We start from the raw sequence: 26,725 nt of genomic DNA, 5'->3' as shown, positions 1-26,725 counted from the left end.
ACTGCATACCTAGTTTGGTTGACCTTTAGGTTCATTCTGCACCACATTTTCCTATTTTTTTTTTTAGAAATAGTCTTTTTTTTTTTTTTTTTTTTTTTAATGTTCTCATTACAAAATTTAAATGGAAATATGCAGTTGTCTGTATCAGGCTAACGAGTTTAGTAAAAAAACAGGTTTGCTTGATTTCTGGTAAATTCATAAAAACAGCTTTTCTTAGACAGCCAGCTAATTTGTCACTTTTTCCACATATTTTCAGGTCACTCCTTGCTTTACCTCCTATAGCAGTGGTAATATTTCTTGTAGTAGTATCTCCTGCATTGGAATTCTTAATTTCAAATCTGTGCCATTCCAGTCACTTAAGAGTTCAGAAGCATCAAGTCCTGAAATAAGCCACCCTGGACAGAAGCAATATTTGAAAAAATTGAAGGTACTGGATAATTCAAAACCTATTTCAAAATGTAACTACTTCATTAAAAATTGACCTTTTTAAGAGCTGGGTATTTTATGCCTTTCATCTGACAGATTACCATCCGTCAATCTTCTCTTTCTGTGTTAAGAGGAAGAATTAAACTAGGGAAAAATGCAAAGTGTCAGGTAAAGTACTGTGACTTGAAAAATGCTGAACTTAGCCATTAAATGTGAACTTGTGTTTTCATTGTGGCTGGAAACATCTTGTTTTGTCTTGGTAGAGTAATTTTTTTACTCCACTTTCCCCTTTTGTATTATTAATGCGTAGTCTTTGTCAGAATGCCTCAAATCTCACAGACATACCACTGTTTATAAGGTATTGTACCATATCACCTCTCCCCACCATCCCTTCTACATCTATAACCTCAAGCAATTAGGTGTAGTAAAAGACAAGCAGGAGTTAAGTTATACTTTAAATAATGTATTATTGATAATATTCATTAATAATATGCAAAGTATATTTGAATATTGTCAACCATACAACCTGATAAATGTTGATGTGTAGTTTCAGTTGGCATTACAGACTTGTTAGTTACTTAAAATGCCTCTAGTTAAGGCATCATTTGAGGTCGGTTTCTTCAGAACAGGCCGCATGACTGTCTCAATATGGCTGCCAAGCTGTGCTCTTCATTGTGTTGTCCTTTTCAGTTCATGGTTTGTGTTGGTCTTTTATCAGTTTAGTGTGAGAGAGAGCGAGGTAAAGCAAGCAAATTTATAGGTTTTCCGTCAAACCCCTAGAGCCAATAGGGCATCTTGGTACTTAAAGGCTTCTGATACAAGCCAGCTCCAAACAACCATACTTGAGACCAATGGGGGGATAGAACGCCTTCACACCTGCCCTCCAAACCATGTGTTAAGATAAAGCTTGGCAGTACAGTTAGGTAGCTTGACTTTCCTGTGGGGGTTGACTGAGAGACTTAAGAAGAGAAATATTAGCCAAACTTCAGGCACTTCCCCCAAGGGGAGTAAACATGAATGCTTCTCACTAATGTAACACTAATATTACATCGCTTTGCCTAAGTTACAAATAAAGACATACAAAATATTTATTATAATAATACATTTTATTTATTTGTAGGCAACTTTCTAAACATTCAAGGACATCGAACAATAGGCAAAACACAGATTATAAACAAAAGTAAAATATATATCAGACAGAGCAATTTTAACTTTTCTATTTTACTTTTTGTTTATCAACTTGTATGCAAAATTTCACATCAACACATCTCAACCTTTTTGTTTTTTTTTTTTTGCTCAACATATTGAGTAGTTAGATTACCAGTGCTTTTGATCACAGGAGAAAATGTTTTTGTAGTATGCTCAAAATGTATTAGTGAAAAGTTAGAAGGATTGTAGATTAAATTATTGTGGGTGATTACTGACATGCTGTAAACAAATCAATTTTATGCGTGTTTTTTATTTTTTGAAAATCTTTTTAGAAGATGAAGGGCATCAAGACAATACAATAATTTTTTTAACATATAAAATCTTATTAGCTGTCCTGGGGCTGCATGGATTTGAGTTTAAAAGTATGCACACACCAAAAAAAGAAGCCCGATTTGTAAAACCTGGCATAAGCACTTTTTCTATGCCTTCATGAAACATCCATATTTGGAGCTAATCAACCTCATACATATGCAAGCTTCACTGGCTGGTAGAACAGGTTCCCACGTCATGCATTGGGTATTATGAGTATCTGGCTGGGCTCTGCAACTGAGATTGGAAGGTTATGTGTGGAGTTATGGCGCATCCCCTCTGCATTCTGGGGATCAGGGAAAGGCGCAAGGCACACTCGTCTGGGCAGGTAGTCTGTATTTACTGACACACACATTGACTTAAGTGCTCTTACAATGAACATTACAGGCCATATGAGACACTGAGGGTTTGGCCAGTTACCTTACCAACAAGTCAGTGAGTGTATATATAGCACCTTCATGTCTGTTAAACCTTATTTTCCTCTAAGTAAATTATGGGTTGAACCAGGCCATTTTGGCTACGTGGATGACTTGTGCATTAATGGAATTTCACTACTCATGATTAATAAAAGCAGCTTCATTCTCACTAGGTGCACTTGTTGCAATATAAGTGCATTAAATTGTTACAATTACTTTAGGAGAACCGGACACTGCTGCAGATTACTTTTCACATGTTGACTGAAACATAATATTTTATGTATCGTAGATCCTGGAATATAAGCCGACTCAGTATATTAGCCGACCCCCTTCTCTACCTACTAAATTACATGTATTTGCCGATGACCGGTATTTAAGCCGACCCCCTTCTCCAAGCAAAATTTTCTAAATTTCCTTATAAGTGTCTCTTCAGGTATAGTTATCATGTTTATCGGCGAGAATTTGAGACTGCCGGCATTTTTGATGGAAACCAGGAAGTGATTGCGGAGAAGTTTGGTAAAATGAAACCTTTGTGTTGAAACTATATACACAAATACGGTACATCGGCGGGTGGATTTCCGGAGACTCGTTATAAATTTGATTAACTTAAATACGCAATACAGTGGACCCTTGACTTACGAACCTAATTCGTTCGCGAAGGCTAACCCATAATGCATTCTGAAACTCCCACTGCAACACTTACTTAACCTTTTCATAATAAAAAAGGGTTGTTTAATGTGCATAAATTACCAAAACGCCAATAATTTTTGTAATGTACTAACCAAAAAGTTATAAAAAGTGCCTAGCCTACCAGAAGTAGGCTAGATTAAGCTAGGAGAATGGCGGCGCGCATGGTCGCAGCAGCTCAGGGCTCTCCTTTTCAGTGCACTTTTTTTGTTGTTGTACTTTTTTTTTTTTTTCCTTGTTTGTGCACGATCGGTTCGGCAAACATCCGCTACACCCGTCAGAACCTTCTAGACATCGGTGTCCAGAGCCAGACATCTGTTTTGAGTGCTTTTCATCACACGCACAACATCCCAGCCAACATAGCGAGACCAGCGGGCTCTCCGTGGATTGTTGTTGGGTCTAGGAGACGACGCAGATGGAGGAGGGAAAGAAAGCAGAAGCAGGGCCGCAGATCCGGCGTTATGCTAAGGCTAAAAAAAAAAACAACCATACAAGCCCTATACAGAATTTTTTTCTGCACTGAAGGAGCTCATTGTAGATGTGTATAGTGACAATAAAAAGCGTTCTATTCTAGAAACAACAATTTCATACTGTACTCACCATTTAATTTGACATCTTTGGGCTGCAGGAAGGGAGGAGGTGGAGAATGAAACGGAAGGTGGTTATTGTTTAGAAGGAGCCTCCTTATGCAAATCTTTTCTTTTTAAAATTGTCGAGATGGATTTCGACATGCTGTACATATTAGCGAGATCAGTCACACGAACAGCACTCTCATATTTCTACACAATTTCCATCTTTGTTTGGATTGTGATCGCTTTCTTTACCTTTTCTTCCTTCCTTAGCAATTATGTGTCTTGCTTACATGGTCTTAATGAATTATATATATATATATATATATATATATATATATATATATATATATATATATATATATATATATATATATATATATATATATATATATATATATGTAAATCACTGCAATGACCAAAATTACATCCACAAACACATGTATCTGGGCTCCAACTGACTCTACTAACGCTCTCGGTTGTTTGTTTATAATCGCGCAAGCGGATACACGTGACCACATCCGGGTCGTAACGCAAGATGTTGGTCGTAAATCCAAACAAAAATTATTTTAAACTTCCCGATAGTTTACTATAAATTTTATTAATAAAATCAACAACTAAAACACTTTTTTGAATAAATTCTTTATTTAATTTAAAGTACCGGCATGCAAAGTTACTACTTTATCTGAAAGATGGCTCTGTGGTTTCGTCATTATTCCGTATTCATCAGCAAAACCGGCATTGCGCTGGAAATCTTGAATCTGAAACGATACTCGTTGTATAAACCGACCCCCAAACTCCAAGCCAAAAATCTAGGACGAAATTCTCGGCTTATATAACTGGATCTATGGTATGTAAGCTCTAAAATGTATTGCTGTTTTGGTTGGTTAATGGCTTCCAGGACAGTGGGAATGACAGAGTGAAGTTTAGCTGAGCTATTTCTGATGTGTCAGACAGTTCCCTGAGAAGTGACAACATGTAGCTAATTTAAACTGACAAATAACCAAATAATTGTCTAATGTACAAATACGCAGCATTAGCCCTCTTCTTAAAAGTAAAGAACATATATACAGGTGCCGATCATAAAATTAGAATATCATGGCAAAGTTGATTTATTTCAGTAATTCCATACAAAAAGTGAAACTTGTATATTAGATTCATTCATTACACAAAGACTGATGTATTTCAAATGTTTATTTCTTTAAATTTTGATGATTATAACTGACAACTAATGAAAGTCCCAAATTCAGTATCTCGGAAAATTAGAATATCAATTAAGACCAATGCAAAAAAAGGATTTTTAGAAATGTTGGCTGATGCCACACCGATCAGTCTGTGGCACTGCTCAGGTGTTATGAGAGCCCATGTTTCTCTGATAGTGGCTTTCAGCTCTTCTGAATTGTTGGGTCTGGCATATTGCATCTTCCTCATCGCAATACCCCATAGATTTTCTATGGGGTTAAGGTCAGGCGAGTTTGCTGGCCAATCAAGAACAGGGATACCATAGTCCTTAAACCAGATACTGGTAGTTTTGGTCCTGTTGGAAAATGAAATCTGCATCTCCATAAAGTTTGTCAGCAGCAGGAAGCATGAAGTGCTCTAAAACTTCCTGGTAGACGGCTGCGTTGACCTTGGACCTCAGAAAAACGCAATGGACCAACACCAGCAGATGACATGGCACCCCAAATCATCACTGACTGTGAAAACTTTACACTGGACCTCAAGCAACGTGGATTCTGTGCCTCTCCTGTCTTCTTCCAGACTCTGTGGACCACTCCGCAGCAGTCCAGTCGAGACGCTTCTGACGCAGTCTCTTGTTCAAGAGTGGCTTGACACAAGGAATGCGACAGCTGAAACCCATGTCTTGCACACGTCTGTGTGTGGTGGTTCTTGAAGCACTGACTCCAGCTTCTGTCCACTCTTTGTGAATCTCCCCCACAGTTTTGAATGGGTTTTGTTTCACAGTCCTCTCCAGGGTGCGGTTATCTCTATTGCTTGTACACTTTTTTTCTACCACATCTTGTCCTTCCCTTCGCCTTTCTATTAATGTGCTTGGACACAGAGCTCTGTGAACAGCCAGCCTCTTTAGCAATGACCTTTTGTGTCTTGCCCTCCTTGTGTTGCGTGTCAATGGTCGTCTTTTGGACAACTGTCAAGTCAGCAGTCTTCCCCATGATTGTGTAGCCTACAGAACGAGACTGAGAGACCATTTAAAGGCTTTTGCAGGTATTTTGAGTTAATTAGCTGATTAGAGTGTGGCACCAGGTGTCTTCAATATTGAATCTTTTCACAATATTTTTCCGAGATACTGAATTTGGGACTTTAATTAGTTGTCAGAAATTCATCAAAATTAAAAGAAATAAACATTTGAAATACATCAGTCTGTGTGTAATGAAAGAATCTAATATACAAGTTTCACTTTTTGAATGGAATTACTGAAATAAATCAACTTTGTCATGATATTCAAATTTTATGACCGGCACCTGTAGTCTGTACATCGTAATAATCACTTTTGTGTGTAATATGCTTGCCACATCAATGCATATTATAATAACCATTTGGTGATATATATTACATCTAAGCATATTCTTTGATCAAGGATCTGGTCATTTCCCAGTTGCTCCAAATTGTTGCACATACATGGGTCAGAGTTGCTGTAGATGAGTGGAGTGTGACACCATGAGTCTATAATATTCTAATTTTCTGAGATACTGAATTTTGAGTTTACCACCTGTAAGCCATAATCAGCAAAATGAAAAGAAATAAACGCTTGAAACATATCACTCTGTGTGAAATGAATCTATATAATGAGTTTCACCTTTTGAATTGAATTACTGAAATTCATTTTTCAATGATATTCTAATTTATTGAGATATACCTGTATATGCAAATGTTCACCCATTCATATTTTTTTTTCTTATAAATCTCAACATTTGCATTGGAAGTTGCATACAGACATTTCAGCCTCTTTGTGCATACTATGCTTTATAAATGAGGCCCCCAGTTCTTTTTTTGAGGAGCATATGCTTTGTCATGTTTGAATCCAGTTTTTCCTTTTGGCTCATATTTCCTACTGTTTTGGTTTTCACACTACTTTTAATGAGCACACACTCTTTTCTTAAACTTTTCCTTTACGTATCAATGCTCAATACATATGAACTCTCACATTGCTCTATCAAGGCAAAAACAATTGCAGTATTGTAGCATTAAGAAAACAAATTCTGGCCTTGTGCTTTGCATTTTTTTTGGCTTGAAAAATGGCATACAGTGGTGCTTGAAAGTTTGTGAACCCTTTAGAATTTTCTACATTTCTGCAAAATATGACCTAAAACATCATCAGATTTTCACTCAAGTCCTTTAAAGTAGATAAAGAGAAACCAGTTAAACAAATGAGACAAAAATATTATACTTGGTCATTTATTTATTGAGGAAAATGATCGAATATTACATAATTTGTGAGTGACAAAAGTATGTGAACCTCTAGGATTAGCAGTTAGTTTGAAGGTGAAATTCGAGTCAGATGTTTTCAATCAATGGGATGACAATCAGGTGTGAGTGTGACCCTGTGTTATTTAAAGAACAGGGATCTATCAAAGTCTGCTCTTCACAACACGTTTGTGGAAGTGTATCATGGCACAAGCAAAGGAGATTTCTGAGGACCTCAGAAAAAGAGTTGTTGATGCTCATCAGGCTGGAAAAGGTTACAAAACCATCTGTCCACAGTCAGACAGATTGTGTACAAATGGAGGAAATTCAAGACCAATGATACCCTCCCTAGGAGTGGTCAACCAACAAAGATCACTCCAAGAGCAAGGCGTGCAATAGTCGGCGAGGTCACAAAGGACCCCAGGGTAATTTCTAAGCAACTGAAGACCTCTCTCACATTGGCTCATGTTCATGAGAACACTGAACAATGGTGTGCATGGCAGGGTTGCAAGGAGAAAGCCACTGCTCCCCAAAAAAAGAATTGCTGCTCGTTTGTAGTTTGCTAAAGATCAGTTGGACAGATGAGACCAAAATAGAACTTTTTGGTTTAAATGAAAAGCGTTATGTTTGGAGAATGGAAAACGCTGCATTCCAGCATAAGAACCTTATCCCATCTGTGAAACATGGTGGTGGTAGTATCATGGTTTGGGCCTGTTTTGCTGCATCTGGGCCAGGACGGCTTGCCTTCATTGATGGAACAGTGAATTCTGAATTATATCAGAGAATTCTAAAGGAAAATGTCAGGACATCTGTCCATGAACTGATTCTCGAGAGAAAGTGGGTCATGCAGCAAGACAACAACCCTAAGAACCCTAGTCGTTCTACCAAAGAATGGTTAAAGAAGAATAAAGTTAATGTTTTGGAATGGCCAAGTCAAAGTCCCGACCTGAATCCAATCGAAATGTTGTGGAAGGACCTGAAGTGATTAGTTAATGTGAGGAAAGCTGTTCTGTACGGAGGAATGGGCTAAAATTCCTCCAAGCTGGTGTGCAGGAATGATCAAAAGTTACTGAAAACGTTTAATTGCAGTTATTGTTGCAAAGGGAGGTCACACCAGATACTGAAAGCAAAGGTTCACATATGTAATACTAGCAAAATATCGGCGCTTCGCAGCGGAGAAGTAGTGTGTTAAAGAAGTTATGAAAAAGAAAAGGAAACATTTTAAAAATAACGCAACATGATTGACAATGTAATTGTTTTGTGACTGTTATGAGTGTTGCTGTCATCAAGGATTTGATTATCATTATTTGTTTCAATCAGGTTCGTATTTGTAGGATGTGTTGTTTTCAAGTTACATTCCGTGTTTGTCTAGTCTATCCCTGACCATCTCATCTTCGTTGTCAACTGTTGTAAAGATAACAGGTTTCATTCATCGAAGTGATCACTACCCAAATCGGTACTCATGAATCTAAGATGTTTAACAGGCATTCCTGGTATTAAGTTGTGGATTTGCTTGCGAATATTTAGCGGCAGCGTGTCTATGAACTTAATTTAAACTTAAGCTTTACTATTGATATGTCTACAAAGGTTTGTTCAGCTTCAGGTTGTTCCTGTCCTACTGCATCAATAAACCGCTCGTCTTCCTCTTTATCTGAGACATCACACACTGCATGCACGGGTTTACCTTTACCAGTCCTGCAAACTTTAGCAAAGTGGTTCAATTTACCACATTTTTTACACTGTCTTCCTTTAGTTTGATATTGACTTTTTCCACAGTGTGGTTTGTTTCCGCAGTAGCTGCACTTATGAATATGCTTGTATGTGTCATTTGCTTCATATTCTATTGCTGCCATCTCAATTGTGTAATGCGTTTTTTGTTCAGCGCTATTTGGAGCTCTTGCTTGTTGTCTGCGTGCTGCGTTCACATGAGCCGCTCGGAGTACATGCATCGAAGGTTCTCAGCTGTGCTTGTGCTATCTCGTGCGATCTTGTGATGTCCATGGCTTCATTTAATGTTAGCTCAGACCCGGCACTTAAACGTTTCTCTCGCATTTTTGCTGAGCTTGTGCCAAACACTAGTCTATCCCTGACCATCTCATCTTCGTTTGCATAAGCACAGTCCTTTACCTGCGAATATTTAGCTGCAGCGTGTCTATTGGATTGCTGCTGATGGACGGCCGCCTTTGGGCAGGCACTCAATTACGTGGGAGGCGTGATGATGGGGGACGCAACTCCGCCTCACACGGCGACCGAGCTGTAGGCTATGGCCGTATATATGTACATAAGTAGATTCCAGTTATGACTGTTAGGCGTAGAATTTCGAAATGAAACCTGCTTAACTTTTGTAAATAAGCTGTAAGGAATGAACCTGCCAAATTTCAGCCTTCTACCTACACGGGAAGTTTGAGAATTAGTGAGTGAATCAGTGAATGAGTCAGTCAGGGCTTTGCCTTTTATTAGTATAGATTCGATCATTTTCCTTAATAAATAAGTGACTAAGTATAATATTTTTGTCTCATTTGTTTAACTGGTTTCTCTATCTACTTTTAGGACTTGAGTGAAAATCTGATGATGTTTTATGTAATATTTATGCAGAAATATAGAACATTCTAAAGGGTTCACAAACTTTCAAGCACCACTGTATTTATTAAATGCGATTGTTCTACGTTGAAATGTTCAAAATACTAAAAGTACAAAGTCAGCAAATGTAGAAATTCTAATAAAGATACTGCTACTAATAATAATAATTAATGATAAAAATAATGCTAATACCATATATACTATCAAAATGTGTCGTTTGTTTGGTATATCTTGAAGCACGGTGAAATGCTCAATCCCAATGCCACAGTTGGGACAATAGTAAAGTGATTCCTTGCAGATTTTCTTTTCTGACTGATCAGCTTTTTAACAGCACACTGCACATGTGCCATTGATGCAAGCATCACTTTCGGATTCATCAGAATCAGTTTCAATTTCCCTCTCCTTTTCAATTTCACTGCCTGAAGACTGATTCGTTTCAACAAGAACATGTAACACGGCTGCTGAAAAATTTCTTACGAGACACCATTATGATGCTAGGAGAGGATGCGTCTGTACCGTTGCCTTGGTAACACTCTGGCCTGTCACACAAGATACCAACGCTCAGCAATAATGCTATTGGTACTTTTACAGCTTTTAATCCTCTGGTCCAACGTTTACACAAAATGTTTCTATACAGTTGCCCGAATGATGCTCAGGACCAATGCTTTTAGCACTAATTTTATAGCCTTAGTGATGCTTGGGTCTAACGCCAAGGAGGTTAAGGAACAAACTTTTTTTTTTTTAATATATAAACTTTGTCTTGTTCAGCTTACCAACATTATGATATGAATTATCAAACCCTTTTAATTCTGATGTAGAGGCAGAGGAATTTAATTACTGACTTTGCTGCTGGCAATTGAAGTAATTTTACATTTTGTTAAGGCTCCAACTTTATTTTCCTCCCCATTCACAGTGGTGCTAGAAAACTTTGTGAAACTTCAGTTTTTTAATTCTGTTTATATTTGACCTACATTGTGTTCAAATCTTAATCCAAGTCATTAATAAAGAGAACATATTAAAATATATCATGCTCCAAGCATTCTGCTTATTCGTTAATTTGTTCCTTAAAATGATACAGCAGGCCCTTCTTTGGGAAAAGTATGTGAACATGAGCTTTCAGTAGCTGGTGTGACTGTATAGAGCAGCAGTGTCTTCAATCAAATGTGTATGGTAACTGTTTATCAGTCTGACGCATCAGCTTGGCGGCATTTTTGGCTATTTCTTTCCACAGAAATCCTTTAATTCCATTATCCTAGTCTTGTCCTCACATTTCTGTTGGAAAAAGGTCTGCACTTTGAAATGACTTTTTCAAAACACTTTTTTTTTTCTGCTTCAGCCATTCTTTGGTAAATTGATGCATCTTCTGTTATTCTTCACTTACGAGACAACTACTTTGATATTCTTGTATAGCATTTACTGATACACTCCAGAATTCACAGTTCTTTCAGTGGTAGCAAGCCATCCTGCTCTGTGTGCAGCTGAACAAGCCCATGCCTCTGCAACCTATGAGCTTCACAGTTCAAATGAGGTTCTTGTATTGGGATGCAGTGTTTTTTCCACCCAGGTATAGGTGTTCATTGAAGCCAACAATGTCTAATTTCGACTCATCTGTCTATGTAAAAGTTTCTCTACTGTTCTGCCTCATTTAGGTTGTCGTTAACAAATTTTAAACTGGTAAAATGTTATACTTGAAGATGAGTGGCTTCCTCCTCGCTATCCTTTGAGTGTTTCTCTCATGGTAACTTCAGACGGAGGTATTAGCCAGTGTAAGAGAGGCCTGCAGATCTTTGGTTTGTGATATCCTGGAATATTCGAAATTCTCTATTTGTACTCCATCTGTCTGACAGTGGATTGGTAAAGTCTGGAATCTTGGGCATTGTTTTCCAGCCTCGTGAGCAGGAACAGCTTTCTTTCTCAGGTCATCAAATCTTTAATCGAGGCATGCGCATATTAACAAACCTTTTAGATGAAGGTTTTTTAGGGTAGAGCCACACAAATTCAAGCCAGATTGTTAACTCATTGTTTGACACTTCTGTCTTTCCTCCAGTAAAACCATTTAATGTTTAATCTTTTGAGCAATAAATTAATAAAATTGTGTATTTTGGGTTATAACTTTTTGTGATGTTCACTTAAGTTAAACAAATGGATAAATAGAAGATATGATTACATTTTATATCATTTTTGCAGGAATTAGACACAAAACAAACAACACGAGAATTACATTAGTTTTATTTTAGAGTTTCTTGATTTACAAGCTTTTTCAATGTAGTGTTTTACTTTTAAAATTCTAGTATAACATCACATTTAACTTGTCCTTATTTTAATGCACATTTTAATAGGTGAGAGGTGGTAGGCCAGACTATTAGGCTGTGACTGGAGATGCTTGGTCTCTAAATTTAGTTGAAAGCTTGTAAGCCTTTATAATTAAATTCAGTTTTACATAGTTTATCAGGAGCATAGCAACAAACCAAGAAAGCAGGCCTTTAGCTGTTTATTCACCAATCACTTACTTTTGACTTACTTACTTACTTGTTGACATAGATAACATAGTTATATTATAAGAAGCTTGTGCAGTTCTTTGTGGAGTACTGTGTTGTGAGTCTTGAGTACTCTGCAGTGGAGTGCACCCTGTCTTTGGCCTGTGGTCCTTTGTCTATCATGTGCTGGTCTCATTCTTGACTTTCTGTAAGTACTCGGCTCTTTGCAGTGTCCTTCGCCATTTCATAGGGTAAAGCAAATTTTTCTGCCACAACAGTTTAGGAAAGAGCTATCCTGAAACTTCCTAAAGACTTTATCATTGGGAGTCCTTTAAAAAGATGAGGAGGACAGCCAAGGCCCCTTTGTTAATTGGTTTGATTGTTCATTTTTATAGCTAAACATCTTAAGACCAAGGATCTGGCTGTGGAGGAGTGCTCCCCTCCTTCCACCCTCTCAACAATAACAGAAGACTGTGAACATGGTGTAGTGCTACAAATATTTATGGAGAATCATTGATTATTGTTAACCTTTGATCTAAAATCAGAAGCACCTGGCATGGCTATTCTTTTTATTTATAAAAAAAAAAAAAATTGAAAGTGGACAAAAGTCTCTTATTGAATCTGTTGTTAAATTTGCTTTTATGCTCGTTTTAAATTTAGCTTGCTTCAATTGCTGTCATTCCACTGGCATATTCCAATACGGTCAAAGCTCTAGCCCTGAAATTTTATAGTTACAGCAAATTGTAAAACTATTGGATACTATTGTCTGTGCAAGATGAGCGATAATCTATTTGCTGAAGTATTGCCAGTGTCTAACTTAATATGCAGAAGGAAAATTATTTCTACTGCACGATCGCCTTTAATTGAATTTTTATGCAGTTTCTCAATTTGTAACCATGTGCCATTACTGTACTTTATTTGTCAACTGCTAACACACAACGGAACTACTACTGTTCTTAGTGGAGTGGATGTTTTATAATTGTTTTTTATGTATATGCTTTAAACTGGTTGTATTGACACAAGAGTGTTGTAGTCTTGTAATGAAGACGAAAAAATTGATGTATACTATATGATGTACGGATTTTAAGAAAAATGAGTGTTGCATGATAACTTCAAATGAAAACATTGCATGACTTTGATTTTATATATATATATATATATATATATATATATATATATATATATATATATATATATATATATATATATATATATATATATATATATATATAATTCTTTTGAGCAGTATAAAGGAACACTTTTTAATCAGAGTATAGCATAAAGTCAATGAAACTTATGGGATATTAATCTGGTCAGTTAAGTAGCAGAGGGGTTGTTAATCAGTTTCAGCTGCTGTGGTGTTAATGAAATTAACAACAGATGCACTAGAGGGGCAACAATGAGATGACCCCAAAACAGGAATGGTTTAACAGGTGGAGGCCACTGACATTTTTCCCTCCTCATCTTTTCTGACTGTTTCTTCACTAGTTTTGCATTTGGCTACAGTCAGTGTCACTACTGGTAGCATGAGGCGATACCTGGACCCTACAGAGGTTGCACAGGTAGTCCAACTTCTCCAGGATGGCACATCAATACGTGTCATTGCCAGAAGGTTTGCTGTGTCTCCCTGCACAGTCTCAAGGGCATGGAGGAGATTCTAGGAGACAAGCAGTTACTCTAGGAGAGCTGGAGAGGGCCATAGAAGGTCCATAACCCATCAGCAGGACCAGTATCTCTTTGGGCAAGGAGGAACAGGATGAGCACTGCCAGAGCCCTACAAAATGACCTCCAGCAGGCCACTGGTGTGAATGTCTCTGACCAAACAACCAGAAAGACTTCATGAGGGTGACCCAAGGGCCCCATGTCCTCTAATGGGCCCTGAGCTCACTGCCCAGCAGCATGCAGCTTGATTGGCATTCGCCATAGAATACCAGAATTGGCAGATGCACCACTGGTGCCCTGTGCTTTTTACAGATGAGAGCAGGTTCACCCTGAGCACGTGACAGAAGTGAAAGGGTCTGGAGAAGCCATGGAGAACATTATGCTGCCTGTAACATCATTCAGCATGAGCAGTTTGGTGGTGGGTTAATGATTGTCTGGGGAGGCATATCCATGGAGGGTCACACAGACCGCTACAGGCTTGACAAAGGCACCTTGGCTGCCATTAGGTATCAGGATGAAATCCTTGGACCCATTGTCAGACCCTATGCTGGTACAGTGGCTCCTGGTGCACGACAATTCCTGGCCTCATGTGGTGAGAGTATGCAGGCAGTTCCTGGAGGATGAAGGAATTGATACCATTGACTGGCCACCACACTTTCCTGACCTAAATCCAATAGAACACCTCTGGGACATTATGTTTTGGTCCATCCAATGCCACCAGGTTGCACCTCAGACTGTCCAGGAGCTCAGTGATGCCCTGGTCCAGATCTGGGAGGAGATCCCCACAACACCATCTGTCATCTCATTAGAAGCATGCACCGATGTTGTCAGGCATGTATACAAGAACACAGGGGCCATACAAAGTGCTGCGTACAATTTTGAGTTGCTGTAATTAAATTTTGGCAAAATGGACTAGCCTGCCACATAATTTTTTCACTCTGATTTTTGGGGCGTCTTTGAATTCAGGGCTCTGTAGGTTGATCATTTTCATTTCCATCAAACGATGTGGCATCCTTTCGTTCCTAACACATTACCCAGTCTATATCAGTATAGATATCCAGGAGGATTTCTTTTTCCCCATTGAGATCTGATGTGTTTTAAAAGTGTTCCTTTAATTTTTTTGAGGGGTGTATGTGTATGTATGTGTGTGTGTGTGTGTGTGTGTGTGTGTGTATATATATATATATATATATATATATATATATATATATATATATATATATATATATATATATATATATATATATATATATATATATATATATATATATATAGTGACGGCTGGCCCCGGCACAGACAGACGGACATCATATTGTCACCACACACCATTTATTTACAGTATTATTTACAAAGTTTGTGCTCACGTGCACCCCCAGTGCCTTCTCGCACCGATCTCCCCAAGTCCAGGCCCACAGTCTTTTGTGCCTTCCTGGCCGCCTCCAGTCCTCTCTCTCCAGTTCCGTCTGCTTCCTCCCGACTTCCACCTTTGACTGGAGGGAGGCGGCCCCTTAAATAAGGCTCCCGGACGAGCCCCAGGTGTTTCCGGCATCTGTTCCTTGGCCACGCCCCAGCGTGGCGGAAGTGCTGGCTGCCTTCCTGGCAGCTCTCCGGGTGCCACACAAAGTCTTCCCCGTGCCGGGCTCCCGGGATAATCAGGCACCGGGGCGCCGCCTGGCGGTGGCCACGGGTCCCTACAGGGCTGGGCTTCAAAGCCCTGTACCGAGGCCCTGCCTAACCAGGACGGACGCCCCACTCTGTCTGGAGGAGGCACTCGCCCTCCTCCGGTCCTCCAAGGCGTCCCGGCCGGGCTCCTGCCGCGACCGGCAACCGCACGGGATAAACCGTCATCGGGGCGCCGCCTGGCGGGACCACGGGCCCCTACAGGGAAGGGCTTCCATGCCCTCAACCCGTGGCCCCCAATAGAACCAGGACGGACGCCCCCTCGCGGTCTGGAGGAGGCACAAGCCCTCCTCACGTCCTCCTGGGCGTCCCGGCGGGGCTCCATATATATATACTCCAAAAATAAGCCCTAGCATGATTTTCAAGCTGCTCTCTAAGTCCTACCCCAAAAATAAGCCCTAGTCAAGATCGTCAACTGAAAAGTAAGCCGCCTAAGGCCAGATTTATGCTTAACGAGATGTGATGCGTGTGCCTGAAACATCCGTTAAATTCCGAGGACACCTTGCCACAATATCTTTGAAAAAGATGTTTAATGATTACAACCATTAATTCAGGGATGTGCCCATTCCAGCAGCATCGGCGCAACACAGAAACAAAATCCCTGGATGAGGCATCTGCTCATTGCAAGGTGAATACAAGCACACTCATACACTTGCCGTCATTGTAGCTTCACCAAATCCCCATACCTTCATGTCTTTGGATGGAAAACTGAGCACACTGTGGAAACATGCAAACTCCAGACAGGGAACACAAGGAACGCGACTCCCTGTGAGACAGCAGCGCTACTGCTCTACAACTGTGCCACCCCATATGTGTAACTATTAGCAGTATTCATTATTTAAACAAAGTTAACAATTTATCTGTAAAATGTAACATAAATATTTTAATGTATTTTATCATGAAAGTGATATCAAGTATAAATCTAAGAATTCTAAATGTGCAGGGAGTTGGAATATCATAAATGTAATGTGTTTTGTGGGGCAATGCTGCTGTCAATTCAGGAGGAATCCTTAGAATCGCATAGCGATTTAAAAACTGGGTCGGTTTTAAGATGACATTTACGACAGTCTGCTTTAATGATAAAGTAAACTATAAGGTTAAAGCCAAAATTTTCACTTTAATCACAAAATGGACATTTTCATTGTTATTTTTTTTTTCTCTGTGGCTCAAATAAGCCACTGTACATTCTGATGGTATATTGTAAAGGCGCAAAAAAAAAAAAAAAAAAAGACGGCACAGAAGTTGGTATGTAAGACTTTTAAAATGTATCATGTCATTACTTTGGGGAATATGCAACTCTTGAATATAAAAGCACCATGAATGCATTTGTATGTTGGCATTTTGCTTCACCACATCAAACCTTTCATCAAACACACAACGATCTTGGAGGATCCTAAAAGCGGCTGGAGTAGCAAGATATTCAGGGTTTGAATGTGGAGAGTTATGACAATATTCCAGAAGAAGATGACATGACTGGATAAATGTATATTTTTGTACATGAAGATATAAGACATCCCCTGAAAATAAGCCCTAGTGCATGTTTTGGAGCAAAAATTAACTCTTTGAGGGCTGAATATTTTTTGCAGGATACTCAGTTTCCTGAAAAGCACACAAAGCAAAGGTTTCACATGTAAATGAACACAATATGTCTGCTGCTGTGGCTGCTGTCGGCTCCTGTTCAGCGTCTCTGGTGGTTGTGTAAGGGCAGCACAATGGCTGGTAGGAATGCGTGGCGGGCCGGCTGCCTGGCCTGTCTTCGCGTGGCAGTGCTACGCAATGTGTTTTGTACCTCTTGCCATCATAAATGGCGGTCCTCCCAGGTGAACGTTACCGTTGGCGCATTGGCTACACAAGCGTATTGAGCACCACGATCAGCTGGGGACCAATCAGCTGAAGCCGGTACCTCACTTTAGTTTTCAAACTCCATCTTCAGATCACTTGCATCAAAATTGGAGTCCGGGAAGTCAGAGTCCAATTTGGCGATACTATTTTGCTTTGTGCATTCGCTTTGGTCTCTCATCAAATGTCGATGTAATTTTAGAGGTTGTTTGCTCTTTGCTACTCACGCAGGCGCAAAGAATTGAGGTCAAATTAATGAAGCTAACTTTCCTTCTAGCATAGAGGGTTGAACTAAAACATAACCGCGAGTTTTGTCGTCGTTTACAGCTGATTACCATCCTCTACCGCCGAATTTCAACAAAAGTCAACATCAGCCCTGAAAGAGTTAATATAAAACCCAGTCTTATTTTCGGGGAAACATGAGATATAGAGAGATAGATATATATAGAGAGAGAGAGAGAGAGAAAAGTAAGACCTATATATAATTCCCACTAAGTGCGACTCCTACCCTCCACTGGTTGCGTCCCTACCGTTTGTGCACACCCACCTCGCTACTACCGTGGTCGGGTGTCTTGGTGGATTATATATATTGAAAAGCGGCCAAAACCACACAGAGGAATGAGACGTTTACGTAAGTCACAGGTGCATCTGGACTGTGTAAAGACGACAACGACTCAAGTGAGGAGTTGGAGGTTGGCACATCAGCGGGCAGTGCATACTGAGCGAGAAATCAGCAGACTAGCATGACGGAGGGAGCTGAATGGACGTCGTCCTCCTCTCCTCCCGTTCCACACTGAGTGCCGTGCACCCCCATCCCTCCGTCTGGCAGGAGAAGGCGCGATGACAGTCCGCCAGTTTTCAGTCACGAACGGTTGTGTGTTGGTTCGTTCCGTGCATTGTTACAATGTTGCTTTTCTTGCTGATTTATTACATTACTGATTTTTCAAATGTTAATTTTCTCCCTGTGCTTAAAAATCATTAAAAAACCGGCCTGTTAATGCACAGTATGGTACGCCGCAGGTTGACTAGTGTTGCATAATCCACGTCAAGCCTTACAGTCATATGCTCAGAACATTTTAAAATGTATGTATTTTTCCTAAAATATTGCCAAGTAACTAACTCTGGAAAATGAAAGTAGCTCACAAACCAGAAGATTCTTCTTTCAGTTCTGCACTTATAAATTGAAAACATTACTTTTGAGCAATGAATGAGGCAGAGAGGCTTTCTCTGGATACCTTTGTTTATTTCTATTATCCAGACACACTTAAATCCCATTTTGAAATACATCCTGAAGGTACAGGGGTGGATCCATCTTCAGTTGACCCCTGATAATGAAGCAGAAATGTTTAGAAAATAACTGGAAGAACCCACCAGAAGACGGTGTTTATAAATGAGAAAATCTGAGAAAGGCATGCATGCTTAAATATATCATACACTTAAATATGGTGTCTGTAGTAGATTATACCGTCTAAGTATTACCTTTCTTAATCTGTAATGCCTCCAGTTCACTTTATAGTCGCTGTGTCTTATTTGTTTTGATGATCAACAAGTAGAGTAGCACCTTTTTACCATTTAAGATTTACTTGGCTCTAGAATTCCAGTATATCTTTTTACATCTTAATTTTAGAATAGAACTTGGAATTTATGTACTTCACTGCTTGGTTCATCTATATTCTTTGCTGTCTTTCCATCTGTGTAGATGTTGCTGACTTGAGTTTTAATATTGATTGTGTGTTTAAACCAGTTAAAATGCACAATAACTCTGAACTGATACTCAATACAGCTCTGAGAACTATTCATATACCCTTAGCCTCTCTCTTCTTTGGAGAAATCAGTTCTTTACTAGTGTCTATACACACAACACAATGAAACCCTGTCAGAATTTGATGAAAAGCATCTTGTACTCTTACTAATTGTCTTTGCTTTGTAGAAGCCCTTGAAAATGTTATACAGTATTATCAGTGGCGGTTTTGAAAACTGAAGTCAATGCTGTATTTGTTCCTTTCTTGAATCATCTTTTTTATAAGATAACCTGAATGTATGTTTTTGTAACTATTGTAACAATTGTATCTTAATGTCCAACAACAAAAATGCAAGTATATTTGTTGTTTCCGATTTTTTGTTTTACTTAATCCTTGCTGTTTTTTTTTTTTCCCTCCTCGACCATTCTCTTAAATTCTGAACACTGCTTTGGAGATGTTTCACATCTTTACCAATTTTCTGATTTATTCTGCTTTTTCGGTTTCTTTCAGCTTTTGCTTATAAATGCATTAAATTTGTATGAAATGTTTTTTAGTAATTTATTATAGTCTTACTCATTCACTGTAGAATTTCATTATAGACTCTTATTTTTGGAAGAAATTATTGCTTATATGTAAAGTAGTTCATCCCTTGTCTGTCTGTACATCAACATATCCCTCTTTAAAGTTTTGTCGGTTTTATTTAAAACTTGGACAATGCGAAGTACAAAAATGAAAGAATACCACACTCTGTTGCTTGCTTTTGCCTCTTGGCAGGTGTTTTTGCAATGGCTGCCTTTTGAGCTGGTTTACACCACTTTGTAAGTACTGTACCAAATCATCTCTTACATTTCCAAGAGGTTTAGGTACTTGATGCATTCATTGTTGATAGCAGCCAATGCAAAATCCTTGTTTTTCTTTACTGAAATTATAAACTGTCAGAGTTAACATTTAATATTTTTCTGTGGTAGCTAGTATTGTTTTTTTCTCCTTTGTCCTACTCCTTTTCTGACGGCAACTTCAGGCCTCCAGTAAAAATCAAAATTGCATTGTTCATAATGCAGACCATTGAATTTGCTTCTTATTGTCAGTCAGAAGTTTATTATGTTAGCCCTTCTAGATATTACCTCAGCAATATTGCAGTTCACTAATCACCATCTTTGTTTTGGTTTGAGACAAAATGCTTTTGTGTCCTCTTGACGGTGAATTAGCCAATATTTAATTGATTTTAAGTGCTAAACGATATTTTTATTTTTATGTGCTGATGTAGGTATTACTGTACTTTGATTTATTATGAAGATTAACAGCTATTTGCCTCTTTATGCACTTTCCACCCTCTCTGTATTGAGTATTTCTTGCCTGTTTAAGTTAAATATTAAATATTCAATTCCATGAATTCCTAGGCAATTTTTTTCATTTTGATCATTTTTAAAATTGCACAATGACTTTTTCATTTTGATCATTTTTAAAGTTTCACAACGACTTCCTAATATCACAAATGTCTATGATGCATAAATTCAGCTTGTAGGTACAGAAACGGTGTATAGTAGGTTAAAACAAAAAAAACACAGCAGCCACAGATTATTTCACAGAACAATAATTTAATATGACCTATGCTATCACAATTGGTTAGTGCTGCAGATTTGTTGATCTAATTTTGTTTGATTATAAATTTAGTGATTGCCTTTGAGCATCCTTGATGTTCCGTTTTCCTGTAGCTTCCCCTCGGCCAATTTGGTTTTCTTTCTGTGAAGTCAAGAAATGTTTAGGTTAGGTTAATTGGCTCCAAATTGACCATATTGTGAGTGAGCCTATGTGTGCACCGCCTGGGATGGACTGATGCCCTTGTCTAGTATTTTTTCTGGGCTTGCACTCAGTGCTGCAGGTGTAGCATGAATGGGATCAATCAGATTTTGAAGTATATATTAGTGCTCGGCGGTATGACCAAAATTCTGTATCACTGTTTTTTTCAAAATTATACCGGTTTCACGATATTTGACAGTATTTTTTTTCCCCATGCGCGAGTGGATGTTAACCACATTTTCCACTGCAATTACTGCAGAAGACTGGCTAAGAATAACCTATTCCACTGTCATGAACATTGTACAAAATAAATTTTAATGTGCACACAAGTATTAATACAGGTTTGCATGGCCCCAGAAAGTGATAGTTTTCAAGGGGATGGCACTAAATGAAGAGAAGGAATCACATTGCATGACAGATGCAGTCAAAATATAGAACCTTATTTTGAACACTTTTTGCAAACAACTTAAGCTAAAATTTTGACAACATATTTTCAACCATCCAAAGAGGCCTTTGGACTTTCAGAGGTGCTTGTCAAAAGCTGTGTTGCGCTGAACATGTCTTAGAAAAGGCATAAATAGTGAATATTTTTTGTAAACCAACTACACTTTCTGTTAATGTTAACGATCTCTGTCCACTGACACGTTAAAAGTGACATTTTAAACAACTTTACCATCATTTAAACTGCATAATATTTAAACTAATAAATTATAACAATAAAATAAATTATAGTGCAACCTCCAGTAATCATACTATTACTTCAAGCCCAGGTGCATTACACAGTATTCACCAAATAAAAATAAAATAAAACAAGTGCAACTTGGTGAGACATCTTTACCAACTGAACCATCATTAAGGCAAATTGCATTAATATGGACCTTGATTCCAGCTAAGCTATATACATAAATAATAAAACTGCAAGTTTCATTTATAATGCTGTTTGTGGTATATCCCTATTGAAGCATATTAGGGCCTCAGTGAAGAAAAAAAAAACTGTGTCCAGAATAAAGTCGACATGTTGACTTTATTCTCAACATTTCCAGTTTATTCTCAACGTTTGTTGAGATTAAAGTCGATATTTCCACTTTATTCTGTTTATTTTGTCATTAAAGTAGAATGTCGTAAACTAAACGTCATCCTAAAATCAATGTTTAACTTACTAGATATTTTCTCAAACCTTGTCATAAGTTAATGTAGCACATTAAATGTTTTGTGTTAAGTGTTCCCTGACCCAGTTGTTAATCGCTACGTGCTTCTTAAACTGACTTCCTCCGCACTAAAAGGAGGTGCAGGCAGGTATTGCCGCACAGAATACATTCACTTCATAATATTCCTGCTCTCAGAAAATTTAGAATCCTAAGATAAATACTTGATATCATTTTCATGATGAAATGCATTAAAGCAGGTATTCAACATGCATGGTAGTGCTGCTCCCTCGCAGTAAGGATCCCCAGGTGTACGTTCAGTGTAGGGAACTTTATGGCTGGTGTGACGAGGTTCCAAAAAATTAGATGTATGAATGGATATCGCACACGTTTAACTTAAATATTCTGTAAATGTTGGGTTTGTGATCTGGTGGTCGAAGACACGAACACAGAATTCAATGGATGTTCTTCTGAGCGGACTTTCTTTATTGCATACGTGCTGTCTCTTTCTGACATATTAAACCCCCAGTTCCTATCCTTCCTTTTTCTTTCTCCACATAACCAATCGGCACACGATAAATGTCCTTGTGAAATTAAAACTAGTTATAAACTTAGACCAGGGAGTGTTCAGAACTTTAAAATAAAATCTTCGTTATACATGTCATCCCAGCAAGCATTGTGTGCAAGGCAGGAGGAAATCCTGAACGTGGCGCCAGCACATTGCAGGGTGAATACGAGCAATACATACACTAGCAGGGTTAATATAGCATAAAACCCACCATCCTACATGGCTTTAAAAGGAAACTGAAGCACGCCTAGTAAACCCACCAGAAAAACATGCAAATTCAAAGCAGGGAACACCTGGGACCCCATTGCTGTGAGGCAGGAGTGCAACCTTGACGCTGCCGTGTCCACAACATGATTAATACATGCTTTAATGCATTTCATCATGAAAATTGTATCAAATATTTATCTTTGCATTCTAAATGTTCAGGGAGCAGGAATATCATGAAATTAATGTATACTGTGTGCTGTCTGTGCCTCCTCTTAGTGCAAGAGGAAGTCAGTTTTAAGAAGCAGTAGCGATTTAACACGGCTCCGGGATCACAACACAAAGCATTTAATGTGCTACATAACTTATGAGGGGTTTGATAAAATCTAGTAAATTAAATATTCATTTTAAGATTAAGTTTAGTTTACGATGTTCTACTTTAATAACAAATTACGAGAATAATGTCAACATGTCGACTTTAATCTTGATAAACGACGAGAATAAAGTAGAAATGTTGACATTATTCTTGTAATAAGCGTCGAGATTAAAGTCAACATGTTATCACACTATTACACAGTACTCGGGTACATTACACAGTATTGAAAAAAATATAACTTGGCTTGCAGTATTATCCAGTAGTATAGAAACAGTATTCACACATTTGAACATAATGTTCCACATCCAACATTTTAAATCCAAAGTATCTCCAGACAACAGACGTGACTCCTTTTTCTAGCAAAAGTTCCCTTTTCTCTTTAAGTTCAACTTTATATTGTCTGCTACAACTTCAGATTCAGATTGTTCTATGTCCATTTTCACCACGCAATACCAACACTACTGTATGTACTGTACTCCGTTGTATGCTTGTTTAGCAGTGTAGCAGTGAAAAAGAGCCCCTGCGCGACACCTCTGTGGCATGTGTTTAGCGGTCTAGCAGTGGAAAAGGTCCCCCTTAAACAGTTTCCTGCTGCACCACATTCTGAACGTCATTTAGGCTATTTACACCGGTGTTGCAGTATAAGAAAAATCCATATAATAACAAACCTAAAGAAATGATTTTCAGTATGAACCGGTATACCGCCCAGCACTACAACAGGGGTGTGGTGGTGGTGCTCAAACATAAAGAATGCTGGCAGTCACCTCCATTTTGCCCTCTGGTGGTCGTTCGGAGCGTCAACTGGATGATAACATGCATAAATGAGCACAAGATCACCCCCAGCCCTACCCAAAAGGGGATGGGTTAGGGTTGATTTCACCCTACAGTATTTTTAGTGGAGCATTGGGAAACGTGTACCAAGTTTTATAAAAATTGCTCCAGCCGTTTGGAAGTGATGCTGGTACATACACACATTGACACACACACACACATATATATATATATATATATGGTGTGGATGAATATGTAGCAGTTATCACTAACAGTGAGGAGTTATGCTTCATGGTGTAGACTTCGACACCTTTTTCAGTCATTTTGTTCATTCATGTGAATGTGTTCCTGAATGTAACTGCTAGCATTTGTAGCTATGCAGAAATGTCACTCCCAAGATAAGCAGCTCACTAACCATGTCACTATTTAGCTGTGTCTCTTAGTTCTCAGTGTATTTAAGCATGCATAGCAGAGAGTATAGTTGCAAGGGTGGGGGTTTGTTGTTAGGACACTATTGAACATTAACAATAATATTTATTTATATAGCACATTTTCATACAAATAATGTGGCTCAAAATGCTTTACATGATGAATAAAAAGAGAAAAAAAAGAGTAAGAATTAAAATAAGACAACACTAATTAACAACATAGAATAAGAATAAGGTCCTGAAGGATCAGTTGCCAGTTAGTGGGGAGTTTTATTTCTGTCAATAATGCCTTTTCTCTCTCTATTAGGTACTATATTATATTTTAAGCACATATTTTATATATATTCGTGGTTAATTCTAGTTTTTTTTTGTTTTAAAGTACTAGTAATAACTGCTTCACCATCATTGCAACAATATGTTTGATTTTTTTTTGTAAAATAACTAATAAAGCATACATTTTTGTTTATTTCCATTAATAATTTTTTTTAGTGCCCAAATGCTGTTTGTGTTGAGTTTTCAAGTATTCTTTATGTCAGTAATGAGGTTTTCTGTGAGTAGTCAAGGTTTATTCCCACCACTGAAAGACCTGTATTAGTTGATTCCAGACCAGTCCTGTGTGTCCATGCTTGGTTCTTGCCTTACTCTAAGGGGTATGGGAGGAATCAAGTTTACTATCCTCTTTTTCATTTTAGAAATACTGCTGCAGTTAATCACATTGACCTTATGTATTTGTTAAAAATTGCATTTTACTGAAAATCCCTTAACACATGCATTGTGAAAAGTTGTATTCTGTTTAGATATAATTTCTTCCTGCTTATATATTAAGTGTGCTTTATTCTGATTTTATTTTTATTTTTTTCAGGGACCAGTTATTCTCCACAAGAAAATTCACACAATCACAGTACTCTTCATAGTTCAAATTCACATTCTTCTAATCCAGGCAGTAATTCAAGCAAAACAGAAGCAGTAAGTACATTGAAATTTCATTTAATATATATGGCAAATTTCTGTATTTTCTAAGGCTGTCATGACTCTATGTTTGTATGTTGTGAAAACAACATTTTCCCCTCAGGAATTTACACAAAAAAAAAAAGAAACCCGGTTCATTTTAAATCTAAAGTAGATAACCTTCATTTTAAAGGTATGGATTTCTTTTAATTGTCTTTGCTGGTGCACATTTTTGGCCCATTAACAGGTAGCTTTGATTCTGGTGAATTATTAAACTGTTTCTTGTTGAGTTTTTTCTTTCGGTTAATAAGCAAAATAAAGTCCTTAGTCATTGTTTTATATTCATTGGGTTCCAGTTGAAGGTACGATGTGATTGCTCAGTGTTATAAATTTTCATAGTTGATTTTGTTGTTAACCTGTAATATCCCATTGGCTGTTACTAACATGGCTGTTAGATGGATATGAATTATTGAGAACTTGAGACATTCTGATAATTAAGCAGATTTTTAATTTCAGTGGGCCCTAAGCAGGGCTACTTTTGTGAAAAGTAACCCATTTAGGAAGGTACCTTCCGACATAGCTCACAAGTATAGGGTTCCAGATGCTTGTTGGGTTATTTATTTTGAGAGGGATATTTGTGATGTATAATTCTAAATTGAGATCAACAGTAGTTTTCACAAATATAGTATAAGTGTATTTTATCTAGTGCAGATTTCCATCGATTGCCAACAAATCTCAGGTCCTGTTTTCATTGATTTCTCACATTAACTAGATGTGCACTGTTTTGGGAACATTAGTATAGTTTGATACTACCTTTATTATGGCCAAAAGGTTTTAATTAACAGAGGGTCATTTGGAAAAATGGAAAGCAGGGCCTCATTTTTTCATGTAGCAGACAAGGAGTTATTCAGGTGTCTCCTGCATTGAAAACATATTCAAAGTGAAATCAAGTTAGTGTATCTAGTTTTTTGAAAAAGGATATGTTAATATATTGAATGTACAAAATAAATGAGGGAAGGAATTAATTTAAATCCCCCAACGATTTGTGGGGTGATGGCATGACTGGTTAATAAGGACTTGTTTAACACTTGATATGAGTTTGCCAAAGTTAAATTTGAAAAGGTCTTTAAATTATTGTGTAATTAAGATTCATAGGTATGCCAATAAAATATAAGCTGATGTAGAAGGCTGTTCAAAGGAATATCCTTTTATTCAAAATTAATGTACAGCTCTTGGATCTTGTAGAATTTCTTTATAGAATTCCAGTGCATTTCAAGTTAGATTCAAGTTGAGGTTTATTGTTATATACAAATACAATGAGATTCTTCCTTGCTTGTCTGTAGACTTGTGACAGTGGTATAATGCGAAGAACGAATACAATAAATTAAGGCCAAGTATGTATTTTTATATGAACTGTATACAACTTGTTCCTTGAATTTAGTAGTGTATGTACTAACTGAATA

At 37.9% G+C, this 26,725-nt stretch overlaps 1 protein-coding gene across 2 annotated transcripts in view; it reads left to right on the top strand.

Moving 5' to 3' along the window:
• waca (WW domain containing adaptor with coiled-coil a) overlaps nucleotides 1–26,725 on the top strand; it is a 138,337-nt gene that overhangs the window by 34,514 nt on the left and 77,098 nt on the right. For both annotated transcript variants that reach the window (XM_039753881.1, XM_039753880.1), the window contains exon 4: nucleotides 25,177–25,280. In XM_039753881.1, coding sequence (XP_039609815.1) covers nucleotides 25,177–25,280 — 104 coding nt within the window. The remainder of the gene's footprint in view (nucleotides 1–25,176; nucleotides 25,281–26,725) is intronic.

This window comes from Polypterus senegalus, chromosome 5 (genome assembly GCF_016835505.1).
Source record: "Polypterus senegalus isolate Bchr_013 chromosome 5, ASM1683550v1, whole genome shotgun sequence".
Lineage (NCBI taxonomy): Eukaryota > Metazoa > Chordata > Cladistia > Polypteriformes > Polypteridae > Polypterus > Polypterus senegalus.
This window is presented reverse-complemented; position numbering and strand designations above follow the sequence as displayed.